General features: G+C 36.5%; 2 protein-coding genes and 1 long non-coding RNA gene across 3 annotated transcripts; 1 reads left to right on the top strand and 2 right to left on the bottom strand.

Annotated features, from left to right (window-relative positions):
• Positions 1–618: 618 nt before the first annotated feature.
• LOC122106781 (UDP-glucuronosyltransferase 2B31-like) lies at positions 619–12032 on the bottom strand. Its single transcript, XM_042678320.1, has 6 exons — positions 11276–12032; positions 9302–9450; positions 6755–6886; positions 5164–5251; positions 3230–3449; positions 619–912 (listed from the first exon to the last, which is right to left on the bottom strand). The coding sequence occupies exons 1-6, from the start codon at positions 11997–11999 to the stop codon at positions 633–635; spliced, it is 1593 nt and encodes a 530-aa protein (XP_042534254.1). The 5' UTR covers positions 12000–12032; the 3' UTR covers positions 619–632.
• LOC122106787 lies at positions 6063–17468 on the top strand. The gene is made up of 3 exons (XR_006147239.1): positions 6063–6217; positions 8212–8286; positions 17389–17468. It is a non-coding gene; the product is annotated as an uncharacterized LOC122106787 (long non-coding RNA).
• Positions 17357–27593, bottom strand: LOC122106784 (UDP-glucuronosyltransferase 2B31-like). Its single transcript, XM_042678326.1, is given in 6 exon segments — positions 17357–17636; positions 20557–20776; positions 21586–21673; positions 22204–22335; positions 26085–26233; positions 26864–27593. Coding segments are annotated over 6 exon segments (1593 nt in total). The 5' UTR covers positions 27588–27593.
• Between the last annotated feature and the right edge of the window lie 271 nt (positions 27594–27864).

Below are 27864 nucleotides of genomic sequence, written 5' to 3' on the forward strand. Positions count from 1 at the left end.
CAGGGCCTGGGTGCTATTCCTGGGCTTATTTTGCTTAAGGCTAGCATTCTACCACTTGAGCCACAGCATCACTTCTGGCCTTTTCTGTTTATGAGGTACTGAGGAATTGAATCCAGGACTTCATGCATGCTAGGCAAGCACTCTACCACTAAACTACATTCCCAGCCCATGATTTTGAGACTAGATACATAGTAAAATCCATATGACACTACTGTTTTCCCAAAACTAAATGGAGTGGTGACTCACTTTACCCAATTTTAATTAGGGAATATATTCAAAAAAATTGCAACTACAAATTTCTAAAATGAAGCTAAAGAAAGCTGAGTAGTCAGAGAATATTGATGTTAGAAGTGGAGGTGGAATTTGACCTTGTGTCCAAGAATTAACTTGCAAGCAAGCTGCAATTAAAATTATCATTTTTAGAATAGTTATCAAATGACAGCAGAGTTTCAACAGGATAACATATATAGTTATATCTTTGTTTTTCTCAGTATCTCCCCACTGGCTAGAAATGATTCTAACTCCTAAATAAGGATTAATTTACTAGTAATAAGCTGTTTTGCTCCTGGAAGAAATAATCTGACCTCTCAACCTCCTCTTGCTGGACCTCTCAAATTCACACCTACCTACAATTACTCTCTTTTATTCTTCTTTCCAGTTTTACCTAACTTCTGGCAACAAAACATGCAACACTTTATGAAGATGAAGATGACAGTTGCCACACAGGCCAGCAGGAAACCAATCACATCCAGAGAGTGGTACTGGAACCAGTTGAGGTCATGGACAGCCGGACGAAGGTGTTTAGCTCCCTTGTGGCGCATGACAAACTCAATCCAGAAGACAGCTCGATCCAGAGGCTTCACTGGCTGATCATGGTGAATTCGTGATAACCTCATTGCATTCTCTTTATAGCTAAAAGAGAAACATAGAGATACCAACACTAGCTTAAACATAGGAAGTCAATGAAAGGTTTTGGAGAGTATCATAAAATGGATCCATGTACATTTCCCACAGAGGCATTACTGATACAGAAGAACAATAGAAATAACATGATTTTGTTGGGTCATGGAGAATGTGAATGTTGGGTGGTATTTTCAGATGGAGAAATATTTCCAAAGTCAAAATGGAAGTCCTATGGAAAAATATGTTCTTGGATTTTTTTCTCCCAACCAAGCAAATGTTAATAAGTCATTTAAAGTGATTTAATTGAGACAACTAAATGCAGTATTTGAAGAGGAATTATATTACAGTACAACCTTCCATTCTTCTATCCTCTACTGTCTAATTTCTACTTAACCTGAAAAATTCCTTTTTAATAAAAATATTCTTATTTTTAATAGTTGTACAAAAGGGTTTCAATTCAACAGATGAGTTTATATTTATAATGCATCTTGATCAATGACACTTTTCTCATCCCTCCCAACACATCCACTTCCCTCAGTTTTCCTAGTTTCAAAGGATATGCATTAACTATTATGACTGAATTCTCTCCCCCTTCCTCTCTTTTATCCTGTCTTTAAATTGTTGTTATTATTAGGGAGTTGTATAAAGGGGTTGTAATTCCATAAGTCAGGTAATGAGTATAATGCTTCTTGGACAATGTCCCCTCTTTTTTTCACTTTCCTCCATTTTCCTTCTCCCATCCCTGCCCATAAGTTGCATAGTTTACTTTTTACATGATGTATATTGAATACTATGACTGCATTTGTTTACCCTTCCTCCAATCCTGTGACACCTCTTTGCCTCCCATAAGAAGACAACAACAACAAACAAAAACAACAACAAGACAAAAAGACATGTTTGTTTTCCTGGAATTCATTTTGATAAGTAGTATTTTAGATGTCCAGAGGAGTTACATCTTTGTATCCCTCCACTAAGTGTATCCTCCTTTAGTCTGTTTGTGTATAAATGCATGCAGCCCTGTATAAATTACCATATCCAGTTGTGGTTTAGATCTAGTTTCCTCATGTGAGAGAAAACATGGACCATTTGTGTCTCAGAGTTCTGGGTCCACCTTTTTTCCTACAAATAATATAATAATATTATTTCTAATGGGTGAGTAGAATTTCATTGTACATATCACATGTCTGTCTTTCTTCCTCTCTCTCTCTCTCTCTGTGTCTCTCTCTCCTTCTTTCCTTCCTTCCTTCCTTCTTTCTTTCTTTCTTTTTGCTCTGAGACTAAGACTCCAACTCATTGTCTGATACTTTTGCTCATTGGCTGATGCTCTACCACCTGAGCCACACATCCAAACTTGAATAATTCTTTTTTTGTTTTTATGGGTCCGGTCATGGGGCCTGAACTCTGGGCCTGGGCGCTGTCCCTCAGCTCTTCAGCTCAAGGCTAGTGCTCTACCACTTGAGACACAGTGCCACTTCCGGCTTTTTTCTTTTTGCTTATGTGGTGCTGTGGAATCGAACCCAGGGCCTCGAGCATGCAAGGCAAGTGCTCTACCACTGAGCCACCTTCCCAGCCCCTTGAATAATTCTTTTTAAACAACACATGACAGAATTTTTTTCTAATCTTGGGGCTTGAATTTAAGGCCTGGGGACTGTCCCTGAGCTCCTTTTGCTCAAGGCTAATGCTCTACCACTCAAGCCACAGCTCCACTTCTGACTTAAAAACAAACAAATATCTTTTAATAGTTGTATAGAGTATTTGCCATTTAACAAATCAAGTTGTGATTACAAATACTTCTGGCTTTTTTTGGTGGTTAATTGGAGATAATAATCTCACAGACTTTTCTGACTTCTAATGGTGATCCTCAGATCTCAGCCTCTTAAGCAGCTAAGATATAGGTGTGAACCACTGGTGCCAGATTAAAGAAGTGCATTTTTAAAATTGACTTTTGCTTTGATCACACTTGGTTAAAACCAGGTGTAATAATTTAGAAATTTAGAAAGATCAAGAGTTTCAGAAATTGCAGATACTGAAATAATTTAACACAGTTCTTCAAAGTCATTGTCCTTTTGTGGAGTTGATGATATTTACAAAATTTATTTTCTTTACAATTACATGTATAGTAAAAGTTTTTTAAAACATGATACCACTTTATGAATAACTATATGTGCAGTAAATCTTAATGTCAGTTTTAAAAATAACAGCTTTGGAATAAAGCACATTTCCCAGTGATTAAATCATTTGAAAATTTCAAAAATAAATGTAATCTATTTTCATTAGAAGAACATTTCTTAAATATTACCACATTGAAAAAAATCATTATACTCACCTAGGGTCATTGATGACTGTCTTCAGTGCTTTGAGCAAATCTGCACTTGACATTGTGTGGAAGTCCAGTCTAACAGCAGCTCCTTTGGCTTTCATGTGAACAATGTTATCAGGCTGATCAGCAAACAAAGGAATGCCCACCATAGGAATCCCATGGTAGATGGCCTCATAGACACCATTGGTGCCACCATGAGTTATGAAAGCCTTGGTTTTTGAATGACCTAACAATGGGATAAAGGAAAGGAAATTATTATTAATACTAATTATATATAATTATTATGTTATATATACAATTAATACATTAATATTTGTAATTTATATTATCTATTATATTTTATATCTGTATCTTTAATATATTTATAATTTAATATAATTTATATATTAATAATATATGCATTATACAATAAATATAATGATATTATCTGATATAATTAATTATAATATTTAGCCTTAAAATGAGAAATAGTAAACAGAATACTTAGAAAAAAGAAATGTTTTCCCACTAGCAGATTGTTATTATTATGAAAAGTGCAGTAAAATTGCTTTTAAATTTCAGAACAACAAACACCTGCAGTCCACTCACAGGTAAGACTATATAGAAAAGCTCTCTGAGGTGAGACTTGAGGAATGAAAACAAATTTGCTATGAGAGTGGGAAAAAAACAACATAAAGTCATACCCTGGATAGAAGTACTATGGGTAAATATCTGAGGGGGCATGGGAGCAAGAATGAAGTTATTGGGACTCCAAGGGCACTCTGGGACTGGGAATGTGGCTTAGTGGCAGTGCTTGCCTAGCATGATACCCTGGATTTGATTCCTCAGAACCATATAAATAGAAAAGCTGGAAGTGGTTCTGTGGCTCAAGAGGTACAGGGCTAGCCTTAAGCAAAAGAAGCTTGGCGACAGTGCCCAGGTCCTGAGTTCAAAAAAAGAAAAAAATAATAAGACACACTGCCCTAGTCACTATGCCTAGGGTGTGGTTTATTGGTGCTATTGAACCAGAGGTAGATTAGGCTGTACTTTATCATGAAATGTACACCATTTGATGGTGTAGAGATTTTTTATTTACATAGAAAATACAGAGTTCTATGTTTCACTGTCATTTGAATTAGCTCTGGGATTATAGATACAAAACTGTAGAAAGAGAAGACTGGGGCATGATCCACAATTAATCACACCTGAAACTATGTCTGGAATTCTGACCATATAAAATGGCAGTTGTTTTTGCTGCTGCTGCTGTTCTTCCTCCTCCTCCTCCTCCTCCTCCTCCTCCTCCTCCTCCCCCCCCCCCCCCCGCTCCCCCCTCCCCCCTCCTTCCCCTCCTCCCCCCTCCTTCCCCTCCTTCCCCTCCTCTCTCTCCTCCTCCCTAGAGTTTGAACTCAGACCTTGGATGCTATCTGTAAGCTTCCTTGCCAAGGCTAGTGTTCTACCACTTGAGCCACACTTCATTTCTGGCTTTGTTGTTGTTGTTGTTAATTGGTGATAAGAGTCTCAGAAGGTGATCTGGCTTAGAACCCAGTACTCAGATCTCAGTTTCTTGAGTAGCTAGGATTGCAAGCATGAGCCACAAGTGCAGGGTTGAACTGGCAATTCTTGTTCTTAATGTGCCTGTGAGAAATACTGCCCCCTATACAGAATAAGTACAGTCATCACTGGTAACTCTGGCCTGTAATATTAGTTATTCAGGAGGCTGAGATCCAGTGGATCAAGGTTTAAGTCCAGTCTGGAAAGAAGAGATCATGAGACTCCATCTTTAATATAACCAGCAAAAAGGTAGGACGGAGGCATGACTCAAATGGTAAAGTACCATACTGGTATAAATAGGAAGACAGGGTTTTTTCTTTTTAGTTTTCCATTTGTAAAAATATTTCTTATTAAATATTTGTCCTCCTCAATTGCTGAGGTTGTGTTTTTAATATTCTCCAGGGTCTTACCAAGAAGGTCATTCTGGGGGATCCACTTGTAGAGCTGAGTGTTGGATCCCAAGACATCTGGTTTCTTGCCATCAAATCTCCATACAACCTGTTCTGTCAAAGAACCCTCTTAGTACTTGAGTCAGATCTCAGGTCCTTCGCATTAGAATTAAGAAGAGACTAATAAATAATCTCTATAGTACCTCTTACATGATAGCTAAGGACATGAGGAAAAGACATGATAAACAATGAGAACTACTAAAATAGTGCTAGAAATACATTTTTCACTGGACTTATTTTTCTATTTTATCAAGATATAGCATACTTTCTTGATCTTTCCTAAGTCGCTTAGGCAAAATGAGTTTTTAAATATCAAGTAGTAGCATGCAAAACATTTGTTATTAGAGTTCTAATTGATAAATTGTGCTTATAAACTACACATTCATTTTGTTTCACAACCTTTTATTGGAGTGATATTTATTAGTGTTTTCTTATAATCACTTTTAATTTTGTTTTGAGAGACGATCTCACCATGTAGCCCAAGCTGGCTTATTTGGTAGGGTCCAAATGCCAGGATTATAGATGTATCCCACCACACAGACAATAGCTACTTTGTGTGTGTGTGTGTGTGTGTGTGTGTGTGTGTTGTCAATTTTGGGACTTGAACACAGTTCCTGGGCACTGTTTCTGAGCTCTTTTGCTTTAGGCTAGTGCTCTACAACTTCAAGTCATGGTACCACTTCCAGTTTCCTGGTGGTTAACTGGAGACAAGAATCTCACTGACTTTCCTGCCCAGGCTGGAGATCCTCAGATCTCAACCTCCTGAGTAGCTAGTATCACAGGTGTGAGCCACCAGCCTCTGACTTGGAATAACTACTTTGATCATAAATTATTTCACTTCTTAGACCCTTGTGAGGCCACTTTTTCAAGGACCACCATAAGGGTAAGATTCCTTCTCCACTCTTTATTATATATCTTCTTTTTTCAGACATTAACAAGGACCAGTCTAGCAGGGCAGGCCAACATTTCTTTCTCTCCATCATGTTGGTTTGCTGAGTGCGTGGACTTGGGGTTGGTGAGTCCTGATCTTCTTTATTAAGAGTAGCACCAGCAATATGGATAAGCCTATTTCAAAATTCAGGGAAGAAATGAGGCTGAGATTACATATGAATATGATGTTGGATAATGCAATCTCCAGTTTTGAGTGCCTGCTTATCTTTATTGGGCTGGTATAGTTACTGATTAAAATATAACTTCATTCTGATTATAGCTTCACTGTGTACAGAGTCCTTAGTTCTCCTGGGAGAAAAAGAAAGAAATGACAAGGAAGATCTTGGGGATTTTTTTGGGGGGGAGGGTTATTTACTTATAATAAAACTAGAAGTTCAGGTTCTTACTAAACCTGTTAAATGCATTTTTTCGTGTACACTATGTGTACACAAAAGTATTCTGTTATGCTAAAGCACCTGCCACTTGTATTTCTGTATTAAAAGTGATTTCAGTGATTGATGTATTAGAGAGCCCTTTTTTCACATAGGATATATTTGTAATTAGACCCTTCACAGTGTAACAGACTCCTTAAGCAGATGTTCACTGAAACTCTTTCTCTCACCTTTTGTGGAATCTGTGCTAGCGCTGATGCAATCACATTGGCCTTCTCTTCTGTCATATTACCTACCATTGACCCCAGAGAAAACACCACAATACCATTGTTGCCAGAGCTCTGGACAAAGTCTTCCATTTCCTGTGAAGAAAAATTGATCCATCATAAAAGAGAGGCAGTAATGTAAAAATATTGTTAAGATTGGCACTAAATTTAAGGAGAACCAATCAATATTAGCAGGAATTATTAGAGTGAAGCTCTTTATGTAAAATACACAATACAAATTTATAATCATTCCTATTTCTAGGGTGTATAGTTCACCAGTTTTACTCATATTTACCCATATTATTATGCAAACCAGCTCCAAAATATTGCAGAATTGAAAATCTGTAGAAACTAAGAAAAAAATGATTTTTACCCTCCTTTGGTCCCTTGGCTACTATACTTCTTTCTGTTTTTATAATTTTGAAGACTGGGTAGGTTCATGTAACATCTGTCTTTTTAAAAATGTTTTATTGTAAAAACACTGTACAGAGAGTTTATAGTTACATGAGTAAGTACATTTCCTATGGAGCATTGTTACCTCCCCCTTCGTTTTCCCCCTACCATCCCTTCCTTCCCCACAGCCCCAACTCCTCTCCCCGCCCCAAGTTGTAAAGTTCATTTGAAACATAGTATCGTGTACATTTCATTGTTACAATGGGTCAACCTGTATCCTTATTTCAACATTTTGTTATTTCCCTTCCCTCCCCAAATTAGAAGAATGTATATACAAGATGCAGAATCAAATACAGTGACAACAGGGGTTATACCATGGGGGAAGAACATACAAGGGAAACAAACAAAAACCCATAGTACATTTTAAATACATTAAAAACAATAGCAAGAAAGAAAAAAAAAACAGTTGTGTCTCTATCTTGGGATTTATTTCATTTAACATCATCTGATATAGTCATATAGCTTTTGACCTTTTCTGCTTGTCCTAGACTTATACTAGTTATTGCAAATAAGGGAAACCATGGGACCTATGTTTCTTTGGGCCTGGCTTACTTCACATATAATTTTTTTCCAAGTTTTTCTATTAACAAATGAGATAATGTCATTCTTTCTGATGGAGGCACAGAATTGCATTGTATAAATATAACACATTTTCTTGATCCATATCCAAATGATGACAAACAAGGCTATACTAAAGCTGCCAGCACAACCATGTTTATCAGAGCATTATTTACCATAGCTAAGATATGGAACCAACCCAGATGCCCCTCAGTAGATGAATAAAACATTTGTATTTTTTGACTGGCTAGTTTTAGTTCGTGGGTTATCAAAGTTCTGGAAGTCTGTTCATGTGTCCCAATTCCTGTTTTAAAGGCTTTTCCTCTTATTTGTATGTGTATACAACATATTCTTTATTTATAAATCCATTCATGGATGCCAAAATTTTGCTTCTATTTCTTTGCTTTAAGGATGAGCACTTCATGGAGATCCTTCAATCAATTCAGCTTACCTGTTGATAAATCATGAATCTATTTTTTAATTTTGTGAGTAATCTATACCGTTTTCAGTACTTTTTTTCTTTTTTCTGTCATAGATCTTGAATTTTGGGCCTAGGCACTGTTCCTGAGTTCTCCTGCTTTAGGCTCATGCTCTACTACTTTGAGTGCAGCACCACTTGCGGTTTTCTGGTGATTAATTGGAGATAAGAGTCTCATGGACTCCTGCCCTGGCTGGTTTTGAACCATGATCCTCAGATCTCAGTCTCCTGAGTAGGTTGGATTACAGGTGTGAGCCAATGATGCCCAAATAGTCAAATATTCTTTCATAAATGATTGTAACTCTGAATAAGGTCACATTTATGTTACTATAAATTGGAAAATAGAGCAGGTCTCATGAGAGCATTTCATGGTGCCATACACTTTTTGCTTTTTCTTTGTAACATAAAATTATGATGTTAAATAAATTGTGTAAGATTCTCTTGTTTATTAAGAATATCATTCTACATGCTTATGGAAAACTTGAAAATATCTCAACCTAAGGGCGGGTAAGTAGGATAAGTTATCAGGTGTTCAATAAATATGAAAAATTGTGCTATTTATTACATGTATAGCACACATTTCCTCTGTACTATGGTGAGGGAACCTATATTCCCTCTGGAAATTTTCTAGGGTCCCACATAGTCTTAAGGTAGATAAGAAACACATGTGGTCTTTTCTTGATAGAACATTTTCACAGTCTATCTTTTGAAATAGAATTTATGGTATTTGGGGCAGAGACACTACCCACTTTGTGTCTCTATAGATTCTTACCACATTTCAATGTAATGTTGTTTTCTTATGAATTGAATGATGAATACCTTGATCTTACTTCCAAAGCTCAACAGTTTTCTCTTTAATTCTGTAAGGAAAATGTCTATACCATCACAACGATGTTTGTAAGAATTTCTATTTATCACTTCCTATGACTCTGTCTTTGAGACAAGCAATGTAAATGAATAAAATAGAATCATCCTGTTGAAATTGAATAAAAACAGAGGCAAATTAACAGGAAGATATTTACCTTAGGCAGAGGTTTGGCAGGTTTGCAGTGGAGTCCTCCCACAAATTCAAAATTTGGTAAGAGTGGGCGAGGGAATTCAATATCCCAGTAGGTTCGAATGAGCCATATATCAGCTTTCCCCATTGTCTCAAATAATGTTGTAGGTCTACCTGAAAGGGTAAAAGAAGACCAAAAGAATAGAGTATGAGAAAATTGTCAGGTGGATATGAATGTGAGATACTCTTCTCAAAGGACCTTCAATAATATTCTGAAATGTGTTCAAGAGTCTTTTCATAATACAAATATGTGTATATGGATAGGTGTATGTATTATCTATACATACATACTTTTCATGTGTGGCTCATATATATGTGTGCAGATGCAGGAAAGTCAGAAAAGACTTTCAGACTAAAAGACTGCAGCTTGTAGATGTTGTCTGCACTACATCTGTAACTCACCTAGTATTTCACAACTGTAAATAGCTATCACAATGAGCCAGCCTAGATAGTAAGGCACAAATCTTAACATAGATTTGCATGACATTACCTGTTGACCATAATACTTATGGGAAATACCTTTGCTAGTAAATCTTAATATATTTTGCCCTATAAGAATCTGGAACCTTGTCTTTTAGTTTTCTAGTGAACCCAGAGGGTTTTTATTATTATTTTTTTGTCCTTTTTCTTCCAATCCTGGGGCTTGAATTCAGAGCCTGGGCACCGTTTCTGAGCATCTTTTGCTCAAGGCCAGCAGTCTACCACTTAAGCCACAGTGCCACTTTCAGCTTTTTCTGTTTATGTGGTACTGAAGAATTGAACCCAGGACTTTAGGCATGCTAAGCAAGCAATATACCATTAAGCCACAGTCCTAGGCTTAAACTGAGAGGTTTTGAGTATGGCTATATTTCTATTCCTTTTATTTGGATTTCTACTACATTTATTTCACATAAATAGTTTACAGCATCTAGTAATTTATAACTATATTTATGAATAAGGGGTAGGAAAGTTTTAGAATATGGGAAGACTTACATTTACTCTTAATTTTTAGTAGAGATTCATAGTTTAAAATAACCTAATAATTTGTATGCCTATACTTCAATATTATGATGTGGGGGGGGGCGTGCACGCACACACACACATACACACACACGTGCGCACACACACGCACATACACACACATGCCTTGGTCTTGGGTCTAGAACTCAGGGACTAGCATGATCCTGGAGCTTTTGTGCTCAGCCTAGTACTCTATCGTGGACCCACAGTTCTACTGCTGGCTTTTTAGTAATCATTTGGAAATAAAAGGCTCATACTCTTTGCTGTCTTGGCTGGCTGAACCATGATTTTCAGTTCTCAGCCTTGTGAGTGGATTTTCAGGTGTGAGTCTGTCTACATACCAGTGCTGTCTACATTATGGCTATTTCAATATGAATAAGTAAATAAACTCTGAGTGAAGGCAGAAAAAAATCACTAAAAATCCAAAATTATAGGTTTACTATATCTAATATAAAGATACTATCTCTTTCTTGTGAAGGAATTATTTAGATAAAGTGAAAAAATTAATTTCTAAGTGAGAAAACTGATCTACACAAGGAAAAAAAAGCCTTCAATGGTATGTAGATAATCTTGCTGCAAGTATGTGTTGTCTTTAACCTGTACATGTATACCTTCATCAAGAGGTTTAATGAAATTAGAAATTACTGATTTTAAAGACCAGTAAAAATAGTAAGGCAGATACAAGATTGTGTAGAGAAACCCTCAGCAATTTACTTTTGGGGGCATAGTATGCTTCCTGAAGTATCCTGTTCAAATGTTACCAGAGCTTTCTGACACTTTTCTAGACATGTTTTGCATTGGATAGAAAAGCTTTTGTGTATTTCTATCATCATTAAAGATAAATTCCTTCATCAAAGAGAAATTCATCTGATCTGACATTCTTTCTTCAAAGACCAAGAAAATTTAGAACTTTATGGGAGCAACTGAGAATAGGACTCACCTAGAACTTCACTATAAAGCTGATTCAACTTCTTCTCATTAAATGCTTGGAACCAAAAGTCAAAATAAATCACGTATAGCATGTTTTTCACCCTCTCCATGAATGTCATTCGATCACTGAGTTCTGTCTCAATGATAGGCACATAAGAAGGAGGGACTGGAAGTCCTCCCATGTATTTTTCATATGTGTATCCAGGAAAGAAGCGGTGAGTGTACACCAAGGGAAGGTTTAGTAGTTCAGCCAGCAGGTCACCACAGGGAACAAAGGCATCTGCGAGAACGACATCAAACCTGGATTCTTGTAGTTTTGTCATAAGTTTCTTGTTCAAAGCTACATCTTTGCAGAGAATCTCAAAATAAGCAGAATCTTCCCATGTAAGTTCTTGCAACGTGGAAAAATATGTCCAAAATGGCAGCTTTGGCAGCTCATAAATCCATTTTCTGAGTGATTCCAGGAATAACTTTTCTATCTCCTCACTGCTTATTGATGAAGGATAGGTCTCAAATTTAATATGAGATGGTTTGTTGACCTCAAAGAAAGTAGAAGTTGAAGATACCAGAACAGTCACCTCATGACCCCTTACCACAAGCTCATCCAATATTATCTTCAAATTGATCCAATGGCTGTATTCCATTGGCCACACCAACACTTTCCCACATTTCCCAGAAACAAAGAAACCACTCAGCTGCAGCAAGAGCAGAACTGTAGTCACTTTGGAAGCCATTCTGTAATAATACAATGTTTCCTTTCAGAGTGTGTTTTCAGGCTCTTGCTCCTATTCAAGGAGAAATCATCAACTAGTTAAAATATAACTTGTACCCACCAAAGTAAATACTTATACCAGTACTCATATCTGGAGGCAAAGTGAAAAGGTCAGGAAATAGAAAACCTCCTGTTTATGAGAATGTGTGTAATGTTGCTCTTGAATGCAGGTGCTTTTTTGCAGTTAAGATTGATGATATAACATGAACAATGCAGCTATGATATGTTAATGATTTTACAACAGTTTTGAGAATGATAGTAAAAGAGTCATTCCTTTATAATGTACTTTTCTAGACATAAAACTAGAAATACAATCCCAAACCTTTAAATCAGAATTTTTGCTATGCATTCATTATTCAATAGGTTTTCCCCTATAATTATTTTTTAACATTAATGCCATAGGTTGCAGGGTGCCAGTGGCTCATGCTTGTAACCCTGGTTATTCAAGAGACTGAGATCTGAGAGTTGTGGTCCAAAGCCAGCCTGGGGAAGGAAGTCCTTTGCATTCTTTTTTTTTTTTTATTGTGAAAATACCGTACAGAGGGGTTACAATTACATGGGCAAGATAACGAGTACATTTCTTATCAAGCATTGTAGCTTCCTCCTTTGTTTCCCCTTCCCATCCCTTCATCCCCAATCCTCCCCCCCACCCACCAAAGTTGTAAAGTTCGTTTTCGACATATCGACTTGTACATCTCATTGTTGCAATGGGTCCACCTGTATCCCTATTTAAATGATTTGTTTTTCCCCTTCCCCTCCACAAATTATACCAACATCAAATACAATGAAAGCAGGGGTTATAGAAAAGGTCAGATAAATTGATGTTAGAGATATGAACCCTAAGATATGTATTCAAATGTTTTTTCTTTCATGCAATTGTTTCTAACACATTTATAAGATTTTTTCTTTGTTGCTTTGTATGCTCCTCCTTTGCACTCTTATCTCCAACTAACCATCCAAATACTGAAAGTAGAGTTGTGGCTCAAGTGGTAGAATGCTAACCTTGAGCTGAAGAGCTGAGGGACAGTGCCCAGGCCCAGAGTTTCAGGCCCCATAACCATAAAAAAATGTTTTCTCCCTTATAGTAGGTATTTAAGTTTGTTCCTTATAATTTCAAATTATATTTTATAGCACAGATAGGCTACATTTATTTATTCTTAAGTAAATTGGTATTTGTTTTGTTCTCAACTTTTGACCACTATTTAATGAGGCTACTTAATAACATTCATATACCAGTTTTACATAGATACACACACAGTATGTGTGTGTGTGTGTGTGTGTGTGTGTGTGTGTGTGTGCTTGTGCTAGTGCTTGAAGGGAGGTCCTGGGCACTGTCCCTGAGATTTCTTGCTCAAGGCTATCTCTTGAGCCACAACTATACTTCCAGCTTTTTGGTGTTTAATTTAGACTCTTATTTTTTGGTGTTTAATTGAGACTCTTTTGATGTTAAGATTCCTATTTCAAGAGTCATGAGTTTTTTCTCCCTGGGCTGGCTTCAAATCTCTGTCCTCATATCTCAGTCTCTGAGTAGCAAGGATTATAACCATGAGTCACGTTGCCTGGCAGTACAACTATTTTTAATCTTTGAGTAGTCTGTTTTTCAGTTGTACTAGTTTCCTCCACTATCATCCTCATTTCTTACTTTGTGTGTGTATACATATACATGTATGTGTGTATATATATACACAATATATACACACATAAGCATAAGTGCATATGCACACACTTGTGTATACATGTACAATACACACATTCATATATACAAATCACTTTTCCATCACTGTATTATGAATGGAGCTACAATGAATACGGGTGTGTGTAATTGCCTTTATTGTATTCTGTCTTGCAATCTATCAGACAAATGCTCTAGAGGAATGGAACAGCATTCTATTTTTAGTTCTTTGGGAAATCTTCATAGTGGTCACACTACCTTACATTCTCACCAACACTGTACTAAAGTTCCATTCTCCCACATCCTCACAAGCACTTGGTGTCATTGCATTTTTTGTATTTTTATTGCCATTGGATGAACTATTTTTAGTTAGGTTTTTATCATCGTTTCATCGTTGTATAGAGTAGTCACCACTGACAGAATCCATTTCAGTGTATGAATACAATGCATTTTGGTGAAGATCACCCCCTTCATCATTCTTCCTCATCCATCCTAACCCAACGCCTCTCCAGTTTTTTACTTTTGTAAGACATGCATTGAATATTGTGGTTGTATTCTCTGCCCTCTTTCTCTTTGCATTTGTCTACCCTCTTCTTTACCTCTCAAGCCCACCTATCAAGTGTTTATTTTGTTGGATTCTGAGTTAGTGTATGTGTGGGTGTGTTTTGTGTGGGTGTGTTTACTTGTGATGGTGGCCATTTTGATTAGAGTGTGATGGATTCTCCATGTTATCTTGTTGTGCATTTCCAATGTGACCAAGGCTGGTAGGCATTTTTTCATCTATTCACTGGCTATTTGTATTTGTTCCTCACAGGCATGTCTATCTCTTTTGCCCATCTATTAACTGGAATATTACTCTTTTTGAGGGTATCATATTTTAAGCTCCTGGTTATTAGCTCCTCATATTTTAAGTTCTGGTTATTAGTCCTTTGTTGGATGTAAGCTTAGCATAGATCTCCAGTTTTGTAGGCTTTCTTTTTAGCTTAATGACTGGCCTTCAGAGTGCAGAAGATTTTCAGCCTGATGCAAACCATCTGTCAATTTTCTTATTTGTGGAGACCCTAAAGTTATATTCAGGAATGTTCATTTATGCAAGCACATTCTAGTGTTCTGTCTACTCTTTTTGTAGTTCTTTCAAGGTTTAATCTTATATTAAGGTCTATGATATAGTTTGAATTGATCTTTGTAAAAGGTAAGAGAGAGACATCTAGTTTCAGCCTTCTGTATATGAATATGTATTTACCCCAGCACCATTTGTTGAAGAAGTTATTTTATTTTTCCACCATGCAATTTTGTCTCCTTTGTAAAAAAAAAAATTCAGTTGGCTTTAGGTGTGTGGGTCTATTTCTGGGTCTTCTAATCGGTTCCATTGCTCTTTATGTTTGTTTTTGTGCCAGTTCCAAGTTGTTGTTTTTGTTAGTATTGCTTTGCACTAAAATTTCAAGTTTGGTATTGTGTCTAATATCCTATTTTGATGTATGGTTCAGTAAATCTGTAGACTGCCTTTGGCAGTATCAACATTTGCACAATTTTAGTCCTACAACAGCACGAACATTGGCGGCCTTTCCAATTTCTCATCTTCTTCAATTTCTTCAGTGATTTATAGTTTTCATTATAGAGGTCCTTCATCTTGCAGGTTAAGTTTACTACTATTATATGTATATATGCATATTCACACGGATATATACAGTATTGTGGATGGAGTTGTTTTCCTAATTTCCTATTCTACAAAGAAGCTATTTATTTTTATATATTGATTTTGTATCCTCCTATGTTTCTAAAGGTCTTTTTTTAAAAAAAATCAGCTCTAAGAGTTTGGATGTAGTATTTAGGGTCCTTAAAGTATATGATAATATCATTTGCAAATAGGGTCAGTTTGACTTCATCCTTCCCTATTTGGACTCCTTCTTTTCCTTCTTTTGTCTTATTGTCCAGACTAGAAATTCAAATAGTCTGATGAACAAGAGTAGAGAGTGTATACCCTTGTTCCAATTTTTCCTCTTTAGTATGATGCTAGCTATCAGTTTGTCATATGTGTCCCTTATTATGTTAAGTTTCATTCCTTCTAGTCCTAATTTCTGGAAAGTTTTTTTTTAATATCAAAATGTTGTATTTTGTCAAAGCCCCATTCTTTATTGATTGCAATAATCATATGATTCTTATTCTTGATTATACTTATGTGGTTTACTACGCTGATTATATATGAAAAAATACACCATTTGTCTTTTTAAATATGGACATTTAAAGGTGTAAATTTCACTCTAGAGTGAAGCAACATTTCCTCCTTTTTAATGTAGGTACTTAAAATGAAAACTTCAATTTAAAAACTGCTTCTCAAAACCCTCCATACTCCTGGATTGGGAGGATTAACATTGTGAAAATGGAATACAGTCAAAGGCTATCTACAAATTCAGTGCAATACCCATTAATATCCCAGAACCATTCTTTAATGAGATAGAAGAAGCAATCCAAAATTTCATATGGAATAATAAAAGACCCTGAATAGCAAAAAGAATCTTTAGCAGGAAGAACAGTGCTGGAGGAATATCAAACTTCAAACTTTTCTAAAAAGCCATAGAAATAAAACCAGATGACCCAAGAACAGGCCAGAGGACCACTGCAATAGAACTAAAGACCGAGAAATGAACCCACAGACTTATGGTCACCTAATAAGGGAGCCAAAAAACAGAATGGAAGGAAGACAACCTCAACAAATGGTGCAGAATTGGCTATACATATGTAGAAAACTGAAGTTAGATCCTTATATATCACCCTGCACCAGAACCAATGGATCAAAGACTTCAAGGTAAAAGCAGATACCTGAAAATATTACTAAAGAAACAGGGGAACCACTAGGGCTCCTTGGCACAGGTCAAAACTTTCATAATCAAGACCAAAAACAGAACAAATCAAAGAAAGGTTAATAAAAGGATATTAAATAGGATTTCATTAAACTGCAGAGCTTCTTCATGTTAAAGGACATAGCTAACAAGTTAAATAGAAAGCTCACAGATCAGGAGAAGCTCTTCACTAGCCATAAAACAGATAAGGGCCTCATATCTAAAATGTACTTAGAGGTCAAATAATTAAATCCCCTAAAAACAAATCCCCAAAGAAACAACCACCCTGTGAAGTAAGAACAGCCAATAGATACATGAAGAAATGTTCAACTTGTTACAATGATAACCTATAACTTTTAAGTGTTTATTGAATGGCAGCCATTTAAATTCTAGAGAGATTATCTTCTGCATGAATAGGTTCCTATAACACTATTCCTGCCTGAGTGATTCCTAAATGTAGAATGGCTAGGCAAAACACTGTGATTCCATTTTATTTGAAATGTTTATTCTACATTATATTGCTCAAAAGTTAGCTCAGAATCACATGGATTGTAACTCTTTTACAAGAATGAGTTTCTTGTCATAATCTCTAGGTTTTTTTTTAGCAGTAAGTTGAGTAAATTTTGTGGCAGATAACATGACTTTTAAGAACGTTCAACATAAATGCATGTGGGTATATTTTTATTTTTGGCAACATTGTTTGCCTTTGGACCGAGAATATTGCATGTTTAAATAAGCAGTCAAATTCCTGAGAACAAAATTTGGTTTGACACAATAAGTTTAGGAAACTTCAATTCCATGCTCAAATCACTCCCTTTTCTTCTTTCTTCCACTTTCAGGAAACTTCTGGCAACAAAAAAGGCAGCACCTCATGAAGATGAAGATGGCAGTTGCCACACAGGCCAGCAGGAAGCCAATCACATCCAGAGAGTGGTACTGGAACCAGTTGAGGTCATGGACAGCCGGGCGAAGGTGTTTGGCTCCTTTGTGGCGCATGACAAACTCCACCTAGAAGACAGCTCGATCCAGAGGCTTCACTGGCTGATCATGGTGAATTCTTGATAACCTCATCGCATTCTCTTTATAGCTAAAGAAGCATAAACACCAGCATGAAAAGGAGGACAATTTGCCTAAGCGTATATACTCAGTGAAAATTGTTCAGAAGTATCCTAGAAATGATTGATTCAACATTAGCATTATTATAAAATGAATATCATGTGCTGGGTGCTGGAAACTCAGATTTGTAATCTTAACTTCTTAAAAGGCTGACAGCTGATGATCACAGTTTGATACTAGCCCAGGCAGAAAAGTTCCTGTGATATATCTCCAAATAACGAGAAAAAAAGCTGGAAATGAGTTGTTTCTCAGATTCAACAGCATAAGCCTTTAGTTAAAAAAAAAAAAACAAACAACTAAGTGAGAGGGAGGGCAAGATCCTGAGTTCAAGCTCCAGTATTGGTGCATGCACATATGCACACCCCACCCCCACCTCTCCACACCCGCATTCCTACACACAGATACTGCTTTTGTTCACATACAGTGTTCTGTTTTTTATTTGAAAATTTGATTGATCAAATTTTGAATTTGTATGAGGAAGGTCAGAAGGGAAAGGTGAAATTTTCCATCAGAGGGAATGATAATGACAGATTCGAAGTTTAATTAAGGAAACAGTAAAATTACAAGTTGAGGACAACTGTCTTGAAGCACTTAAAGAACTATGTCATGATGAATAAAATGCCTCTTAACAATCTCATAGTTTCTACTCTTCTTTCCTGCCCTCTATTTTTATTTTCTACCTAGTTTCCAGAATGATATTTTTTAATGGCAGTGCTTAAACTAGGTTTCCTTGCTCAAAATATCCATAAATTTCTCATCAGAAAAAGTCAATTGTTTCCCTGGAGAGAGAGAGAGAGAGAGAGAGAGAGAGAGAGAGAGAGAGAGAGAGAGAGAGAGAGAGAGAGAGAGAGTGTGTGTGTGTGTGTGTGTGTGTGTATGTGTATGTCAGTCATGGGGCTTGAACTCTGGGCCTGGGTGCTGTCCCTGAGCAGTTCAATTCAAGGCTAGCACTCTACCACTTGAGCCACAGCACCACTTCAGTTTCTCTGGTGGCTTATTGGAGATAATAGACTCATGGACTTTCTTGCCCTGGCTAGCTTTGAACCATGATCCTCAGATCTGAACCTCCTGAGTATCTAGGATTACAGGTGTGAACCACTGACACCCAGCTCAAATACAATAATTTTAAATGATCACAGCTGGCATTATTTTCAACTGTAACTGCGCTCTATGCTTATTTCCTGACATGATGTTTGTCTTTCTGCGGTGCTTATTTTCTTCTTCCAATCCGGGGGCTTGAACTCAGGGTCTAGGCACTATTTCTGAGCTTCTTTCTTTTCTTTTCTTTTTTTTTTTGTCAGTTGTGGGGCTTCAACTCTGGGCCTGGGCACTGTCCCTCAGCTCTTCAGCTCAAAGACGAGTGCTCTACCTCTTGAGCCACAGCACCACTTCCGGTTTTCTGGTGGCTAATTGGAGATAAGAGTCTCACCTATTTTCCTGCACTGGCTGGCTTTGAACCTCAGAGCTCAGCCTCCTGCAAGCTGCATGCCTGGCATTTCTGAGCTCTTTAAACCAACATTAGTTCTCTACCACTTGAGCCACAGCTCCACTTATGGATTTTTGGTGGTTAATTGGAAAGTCTTGAGGACTGTACTGCCCAGGCTGGCTTTGAATTGAGATCATCAGATCTCAGCTTCCTGAGTGACTAGGATTACAGGCAGGAGTCACCAGTGCCTGACTTCCTGCTGTACGTTGAACCACTACTTAACTTCTTTTTGGGGTATAAGTTACTGTCTTCCTTTTCTTTCGTAATCTTCCTTCCAATATCGTAAGGCTTTCTTTCATCTCATTACAGAGCACTTCACATAAATATCAATGATCAGGGTATTTTTCTTGCTCATTTCAGCATAGCAACCTAAACATGAGAAATTGTTGTAAGGCCATGTTACCTTTATTATGTGATAAAACACCATTGAATTATATTATTTATTTTATTATACTTAGTTTATAATATATTTTTATGTTTTCTGAAGTAAATAAGTTTGTTATATATGTATGTGTACACATACACACACACACACACACATACACACACACACTTGTTTGGTTTTTGGTCAGCTGTGGGGCTTGAACTTAGGGCCTGGGCACTGTCTCTGAGCTTTTGTACTCAAGGCTAGTGCTCTACTACTTTGAATAACAGTGCCACTCTAGTTTTCTTGTGATTAGTTGCAGATAAGAGTCTCATGGACTTTCCTTCTGGGGCTGTGTTTGAACCAAAATCCTCATATCTCAGCCTGCTGTGTTGCTAGGATTACAGGCATGAGTGCCCAGTGCCCAGAAAGTTTTGGATAAATTTCATAGTGTGTATCAGTCATTATTCAAATCTATAAATATTATTAATGAATGAATATTTAAGCAAAAGGTTATTTGTAGTTTCAGAAGTATAAAATTAACGTATTTTCATTTGTGTTCAAGTCACTCATAATTTTTGCATAAGTTAAAATGTATATTTAAAAAGTAATGTTCTTATTACAGTAGACAAATGCCTCTAACTTTTTGTTTTTGTTTTTTTTTTGGTTGGTTGGGGCCAGAACTCTGGGCCTGAGCACTGTCCCTGAACCCTTCAGCTCAAGGCTAGAGCTCTACTTAAACCACAGGACCACTCCTGGCTTTTTCTGCTTATGTGGTGCTGAGGAATGGAACCTAGGGCCTTCTGAGCAAGCACTCTACCACTGAGTCACATTCCCAGCCTTGCCTCTAACTTTTTTAGTATACTTAGATATTATTGCACTGATTCTCCAATTAATTTATGGTATCAAAGGCTATTACCAATGACTTTCTTGTTGAAAATAAAAGCAGATTTTGCCTTCCAAAAAGTTTGAAATTCGTACATATGAATGACAAGAATTCCTTTATAAACATTCCTTTATAATGAATATAGTTATACTTACAAAGGGTCGTAAATAACTGCATCCAAGGCATTGAGAAGGTCTGACTTTGTCATTGTGTTGAAGTTCACTCTAACAGCTGCTCCTTTGGCCACCATGTGAACAATGTTATCAGGCTGATCCCCAAACAGAGGCATTCCCACCATAGGAATCCCGTGATAGATTGCCTCATAGATGCCATTGGTTCCACCATGGGTTATGAAAGCCTTCGTTTTTGGATGACCTACAATCGGGTGAATTTCGTCAAAAGTATTTATTATAAATCTTATGAACTCAGTGAGAAATGAGTGTTATGAGGCCTTAAAGGGGCCAGTAATTTGTAAATCATTATGGCCATGAAATTACATTGAAATTGCTTTGAATCTTACAAGAAGCACTTAAATCCCTTAGAGGATCATGAACAGACTTCATGGTAGAAATATTGTGTGACTTGAGAGTTGAATAATGAAAAGTAGATTGGCAAGAGCAGACGAGGCAGCTTGTGTCCATTCATAAAAACAGATTTGGGGGTCATCGTAGGGCATTTTCCCTGCAGACATAATGACATCATTGATTCTGATACAAAAGGTGTTCCAGGCAGCAGAAAGCAGCATGGTAATGGAGCTGAAGTATCAGAAAACACAGACTACTTGTCATCAGGAATGATGTTGACACTGCATGATAATGTTTATAGATTAGTTTCAACAGAAAGGAAAGTCTCTCGTCATATAAGAGAAGATATTATTTTTTCAATAGTGGCTGAGATGCAATAGGGGAATAATAAGGAAAGCTTTAGGAAAATGAGACAAAGAGACAATCAAAAAACTGCTTCAAAAATGCTGGGAGAGGCAATTATACCTTAAAGACCTTTCTGTTCTTCCCATAGAGAGTATAATTATACACACTAACATGAGAATGTTTATAAGTTTATCCTTTTACTTTACAATTTTGACATAATAAATATTCAGTGAACTTGTTTCCCGTTGAATGATTTATTACATGATTGTGCAGATGTTTCTCATGCATTTCACTGGTTACTTTCCAGACTCTTACCAAGAAGGTCATTCTGGGGAATCCATTTGTACAAGACAGTGTTGGATCCTAAGGTATCTGGTTTCTTGCCTTGAAATTTCCATACAACCTGTTGTTACAGAAAATATCTTTTTTTTTTTTGACTGAAAAGTCAAAGTTCCTACATAATTGATGAAACTTCCAATTAAACAGAAATTCACATTCTATATGCCAGATAACATGGAAAGCATAAAGTATGTGGATCATAATCTAGAAAAAGGCCAGGACAAGAAGCTAGTCTATGTCAAAATAACTAGTGAAAAGTGAAGGAAGGGGTGACATTATCCAAAAAGAATTCTATTCATTTTCTGGCTTATGTAGTGGTAACCCCTCTGTATATTGCCTTAAAATAACAATAAAATTATACTTAAAAAACAATAGTGGGAAAAAAGACTGAATGTGTGATTCAGCAGTAGAGATATTCATAAGATGCATTGGAAGCCTTGTAACAATTTACGTTTTTACTATTTTTTGGCAGAACTAGCTTTGAATTTAGGGTCTCGTGCTTGCTAGTTAGGGGCTATCCCACCAGAGTCAATCCAACAATCTACGTCTGTACTCAAATCTTTTAGTGTTTAGAATAGGGCACTAAGCTCTCACCTTTTGTGTAATCTGTGCTAGCGCTGATGCAATCACATTGGCCCTCTCTTCTGTCATGTTACTGACCATTGACCCCAGAGAAAACACCACAACACCGTCGTCTCCAGAGCTCTGGACAAAGTCTTCCATTTCCTGTGAAGAAAGTACTTGTTTGGTTACAAAAGAGCAACAACACAGAAAACATTTTAAAAGACTGTCAAAACTCTAAAGGCAATCAGGCACTGGTGTCTGATGCCTGTAATCCTAGCTACTTTGGAGGTTGAGATCTGAGGATAATGGTTCCATGCAAGACTGGACAAGAAGGTCCATAAGACTTTTATCTCCAATTAACTACCCCCCCAAACTGGAAGTGGAGCTGTGGCACAAAGTAGTAGAGTGCTAGCCTTGAACCCAAAAGCTCAAGAACAGCATATGGGCCCTGAGTTCAAGCCCTGCAATAGACACAGAAAAACAAGACGGAAAAAAAAACAGCAGTAAAGTATAAAAATCAAGCATTACCAAGCATAATTAGAGTAATTTTTAATTGAATTTATTGTCCATTTTATTAGGAAGATGTCATGTAGCATGACATAAATGGATTCTCTTATGCATGTTTGTATAAATATGCATGGATGTTTTCATGTCTTTATGTCTGGTTCAAAGCCAAAATCCTGATTCAAAGTTAGGGTGAGCAGAAAAGTCTTTGAGACTCTGAATTCTAGATAAAAAGCTCAAAGTGGAAGTATGGCTCAAATGGTAGAGCACCAGCTTTGAGCAAAAAAGTGAAGCAAGATCACAAGGCCCAGAGTTCAAGCTCCAGTACTGGCAAATGTGTGTGCGTGCACGCACACACACACACACAATCAATGACATTTAGAAGATGGAAATGGAACTTGGATTTTATATGCACTATTCCCAATAATACTGCCATTTGCCATAAGAGCTATGCATGACCCAGTCACCTTTTCATTTTATTAGAACGATACAGATTTGTGTAAAGACATTTTTTTGAATTATTTACATGTGTTGTGTTTTGTCTCTAAACCATGCTATAAAATTAATTTTCAAATCCAATGAGTTTGAAGGACTCTCAACCACTTCCTCCCTGTGTTCCATGGGGATCTCTTTCTCACTAGTGAGACTGGTCCTCTATATTTTTCCAGTGGAGAACTGGTCCATTTGCTGAGTTACTCACACCCATGTTAAGAAGCTCCTGAGAAGACTTGAAATGTTTGAGAAATATCTGCTTTGCAATTTCCACTCAATGCCAATTTAAAAAGTTATGTCTTCATAAATAAGAATAATTTTGCATATCTCAAATTCTGTATATCTCACATGTTAGTAAATTCAGCCACCCACAAAAGAATGACAGAAGAGGCAAAAGTTTCTACATATTTTGCAAAATTTGTAAACTCATCTTTTCTCCCATTCCATTTTATCATTTGCTCTCCCTATGTGTAAAAAAAGACATCATAAGATGGTCTATTTAATATTATCTTTTAGTATAAAACAAATGTACAGAAAAATAAAAATAAAAAATTTAAAAGGATAAACTTAAATGGATGGAAATAGATCTAGATTAAAACCACTGCACTATTCCTAGAATTTTGATACATTCAAATACTGTGTGATTCTGATTACCAGTTGCATTCTGTACATTGTCTTCCTGCTTAGTATATTTTTTCTGTCTCTTTGAAAATCTTCCCTATACTCCAATTTGTAAGAAAATCTCTTTTTGCCAATTGGTGTCATGGACTAGTCATTTCTTAATTGTAATAGTCTTTAGTAAGAATATTAAAAAACTCAGTATAAGAAAACTCTGAAAAGTATTAACAAATATTATATGAGTGAAAATTATATAAAATTTTGTTTTATTTTTACTTATAATTCATGTAGGGGTTCTCTGGCTCACAAGTGTAGGCATCCATTCTGGTCTTTATTTAACCAAGTATACATATGAAACATATAGTAATTTTCAATATTTGTATATTCTTCCTACAAATGTACTGATACTATTTTTTATTATTTGGCACCTCATAATAAATATAAACTAAGGCTATATGGTTTAAGATGTTTAATAAAATAATTTAACAAGGTGATTTTTTATTACATGTACTTAGGAAAATCCTGTTAATTGAGCTAGTCTATGGATAATGATAAGGTTTTATTCATTTCTTTTTTTTTCAAGTGAATGCAGTGCAGTACAAATATATGCACATTACCAAAGATATCTTGGTAATGCTCCATTCTTTACAAAGGCAGTGTAATTGTAAAGAATCAACTGAGGTTTTAAATACTCCTTCATAGTTGACATCATGTCTACCATCTGTGATGGGGAGAAGGATGGAGCTGCCCTCAGTTCTAAGTGGAAGAGCTAGTGGAAGAGGCCTCTCAAAAGTTTCACATGTACAGTTTCTAACAAAGGAAACTTGTTCATTACAAGAATGATCCTCCACACTGGGATCCATGGACTTTTATCTGCACCAGCATGAACCTTTGTTTTTGTACTTGTTTAAAATTTTAATAATGCTGTATAAGAATTTCCACACAATCACACAATTTGCTGAAAATGGTTTCTCCTGAAAGTGTTTGAAAGTGTTCATTGTGGTTTCCTTAGGAAACAATTTTTTGCCTACAAATATCATGAATGCATGGTTTTTCACCTGTATGTTTTTGTGAAAAAGTGGAATCAGAACTAAAGTCACGTGTTTTTCCCCCCACAGGTGTTACATATGTTAGGTTACATGTTGGGTCAGTGTGTTAGCTTGAAGAAATCTATGTCTATCACAAACATATGGCTTCTCTCTATATACTTTCTTGCATGAATCTCCATCTTGCTAGAAGATGCATATTGACAATTACATACATCACTTTTATAGGGTTTTTCTTTATCATGCTCCACATGACTATGGAAGATCAGCTAATAATTCTGACAAAATCCTTTATCATGTGATCCACATTTCTATGGTACAGTAATGTGAAGCATGTGATCAAATGCTTTACTTAAAAAGTGACTATTGCTGGGCCCTGATGGCTCTTGCCTGTTATCCTAACTACGCAGGAGGCTGAGATGTGGCAGAAGCCAGACAGACAGGAAAGTACACGAGGCCCTGATCTCCAATGAACCACCAGAAAACCAGAAGGAGTGCTGTGGTTCAAAGTGGCAAAGCACTAGCCTTGAGCAAAAGAGCTCAAGGACAGTATCCAGGCCCTGAGTTCAAGCCCCACAACAACAACAACAAAGAATATGATGCTAGAGTTAGTAAGTTTGAGCCAGAAAATTATTAGGAGTTTGGACCAATGGATCATCTGCCTCTTTATTCATCTTCTTCCTGCTAAACTTAGAGTTGGAATTGCCCTTCTATTTCTGCCTTTGTTTACTAAATGTCTTCTTCCTCCACTCCTACCTTCACCTAATCTGGCATACTGTTCAGGTACTATTCTTATTGATCAAGGATTCTAAGATATTTTCTGTGATCTCTGATAGATGTTTCCTTAACATTGTTTTCTATAACACCTTTCACAGAATATTTATTACTTGTTACAGTCTCTGTAAGTGGAATGTTTGTGTTGTTCAGAAACTTTATGTCTCAACCTATCCCACACTTACCTCTGATATATTATTATCCTTTAGTAAATATTCTTTCAAGGAATGATTCATCCTTTCTTATGAATTGTATAATGAAGGCTCAAACTTAAGTGAGCATATTCTCAGAATCCCAGGCATCATCCTCTTTTGCCATTACACAGAGAGTTGTGATGGTATAGAAATGCATGAATCCATAATCAGTAGGATACTTTGTCTCACTTCTTGTATTTCTCTCAATGATATAGACACTTGGCTGTTGTCAGTTCCAACAAATGTGCAGAGCAAAGCAATACAGCCAATAGGGTAAATTTACCTTAGGCAGAGGTTTGGCAGGTTTGCAGTGGAGTCCTCCCACAAATTCAAAGTTTGGTAAGAGTGGACGCGGGAATTCAATATCCCAATAGGTTCGAATGAGCCAGATGTCAGCTTTTCCCATTGTTTCAGATAATGTGGTGGGTCTCCCTGAATAAAGCAGAGATGATAAAAAGCTGGGTAATAAGTATATTGTATCTGCCATGTAGTAGGTGACTTCTGAAATTAATTGGTATAATGTGGGCAAGATATTTAGTTACTATATTTTGACAAAAGAAATATGTCTATATTTCATTATATTTTATATGTTATATTTTCTCAAAACCATAAAAGTAGCAAATATAAATTGATTGAGAACTTTTTTGACCTCCAGAATTTATCCTACTGTTCTTTCTGAAACAGCTTTCTCATGGAAACTCAGACTGCTTTCTAAAGTTTAGCAAGCATTTCCCATGATTTGTGATTGTCCAATGGAATACTAAGGGTTTTGCGACTATAACTGAATTTGTGGTGACAGCTGCAGAAGTTAGAGGCTAGGAGATTAATAGTATTAACTAGTTATGTGTATATACATATATATATATATGTAAGTCACGGTTAGAAATGATAAATTCTTAAAATATAGATTTATGTTCACTCTTAATTTAGCTCATTCCTTTTGTTATATCTTACATTCTTCATTTCATAATACCTTAGTCTTCTGATTTTATATTACATACATAAGCTTACCTTCAAAGGGATCTGGTGATTAGGATTAAGCAGGAAAAAGATTCAGCTTACCTAGAACTTCACTGTAAAATTGATCCCATCTCTCCACGGTGAATATTTCAAACCCAAAGTCAGAATAAAGCAGAAACATCATGTTCTTCACTCTCTCCATGAAAGTCATTTGATCAGTTAGTTCAGACAGGACTAAAGGCACATAGGAAGGAGGGACTGGAAGCCCCCCACTGTACTTCTCATAAGTGTAGCCAGGCAAGAAGCGGAGAGTGTACACAAAAGGGAGCTTTAGTAGCTCAGCCAGCAGTTCTCCACAGGGAACCATGGCATCTGCAAGAATGACATCGAACCTAGACTTTTGTAGTTTTGTCATAAGTTCCTTGTTCAAAACTAGATCTTTGCACAGTTGTTCCACAGCATCAGAATAAGTCCTGAAGAGACTTTGCAGTTTGGAATAATATATCCAAAATGGTTCTTGTGAAATTCCATATATAACTTGGTGGAGAAACCTTTGGAAAAGATCTTCCAGATCACTCTTACTCAAAGATGTAGCATAAATCTCAAATTTAATAGTAGGTGATTTGTTGGGTTCAATAAAAATTGAGGCAGCTGGTAGCAGAACGGTCACCTCATGGCTTCTCTGGACAAGTTCATCCAGCATTGTCTTGACATTGATCCAGTGGCTATAATCCACAGGCAACACCAATACTTTCCCACCATGTCCAGAGCTAAAGTAACACATCAGTGGTACTATTAGAAGAAAAGAAATCCATTTTGCAGACATCTTGGTGGAAACCAGTGTTTCTTTTACACTTGCTATTTTTCTTTATGATTTTTTTAAAATGTTTTTCCGTAAGAAATGGATCAATCAAGAAGTTAAAATGTAACCCCTGTATTTCAAGTTGAATAAATAATACGAACAGTTGGATCATGTGTGCTTCAGGTAAACAAACTCAGGGTTAAAAAAGTTGTTTTCAAAAAAAATATTTTTATTTTTAATATAAAGGTGATGTACAAAGGGGTTATAGTTACGTAAGTCAAGAAAATAGTACTTTTTTGGG

The sequence above is a fragment of the Dipodomys spectabilis genome, unplaced genomic scaffold (assembly GCF_019054845.1).
Source record: "Dipodomys spectabilis isolate Male_0828 unplaced genomic scaffold, ASM1905484v1 ptg000043l, whole genome shotgun sequence".
Taxonomy (NCBI): Eukaryota; Metazoa; Chordata; class Mammalia; order Rodentia; family Heteromyidae; genus Dipodomys; species Dipodomys spectabilis.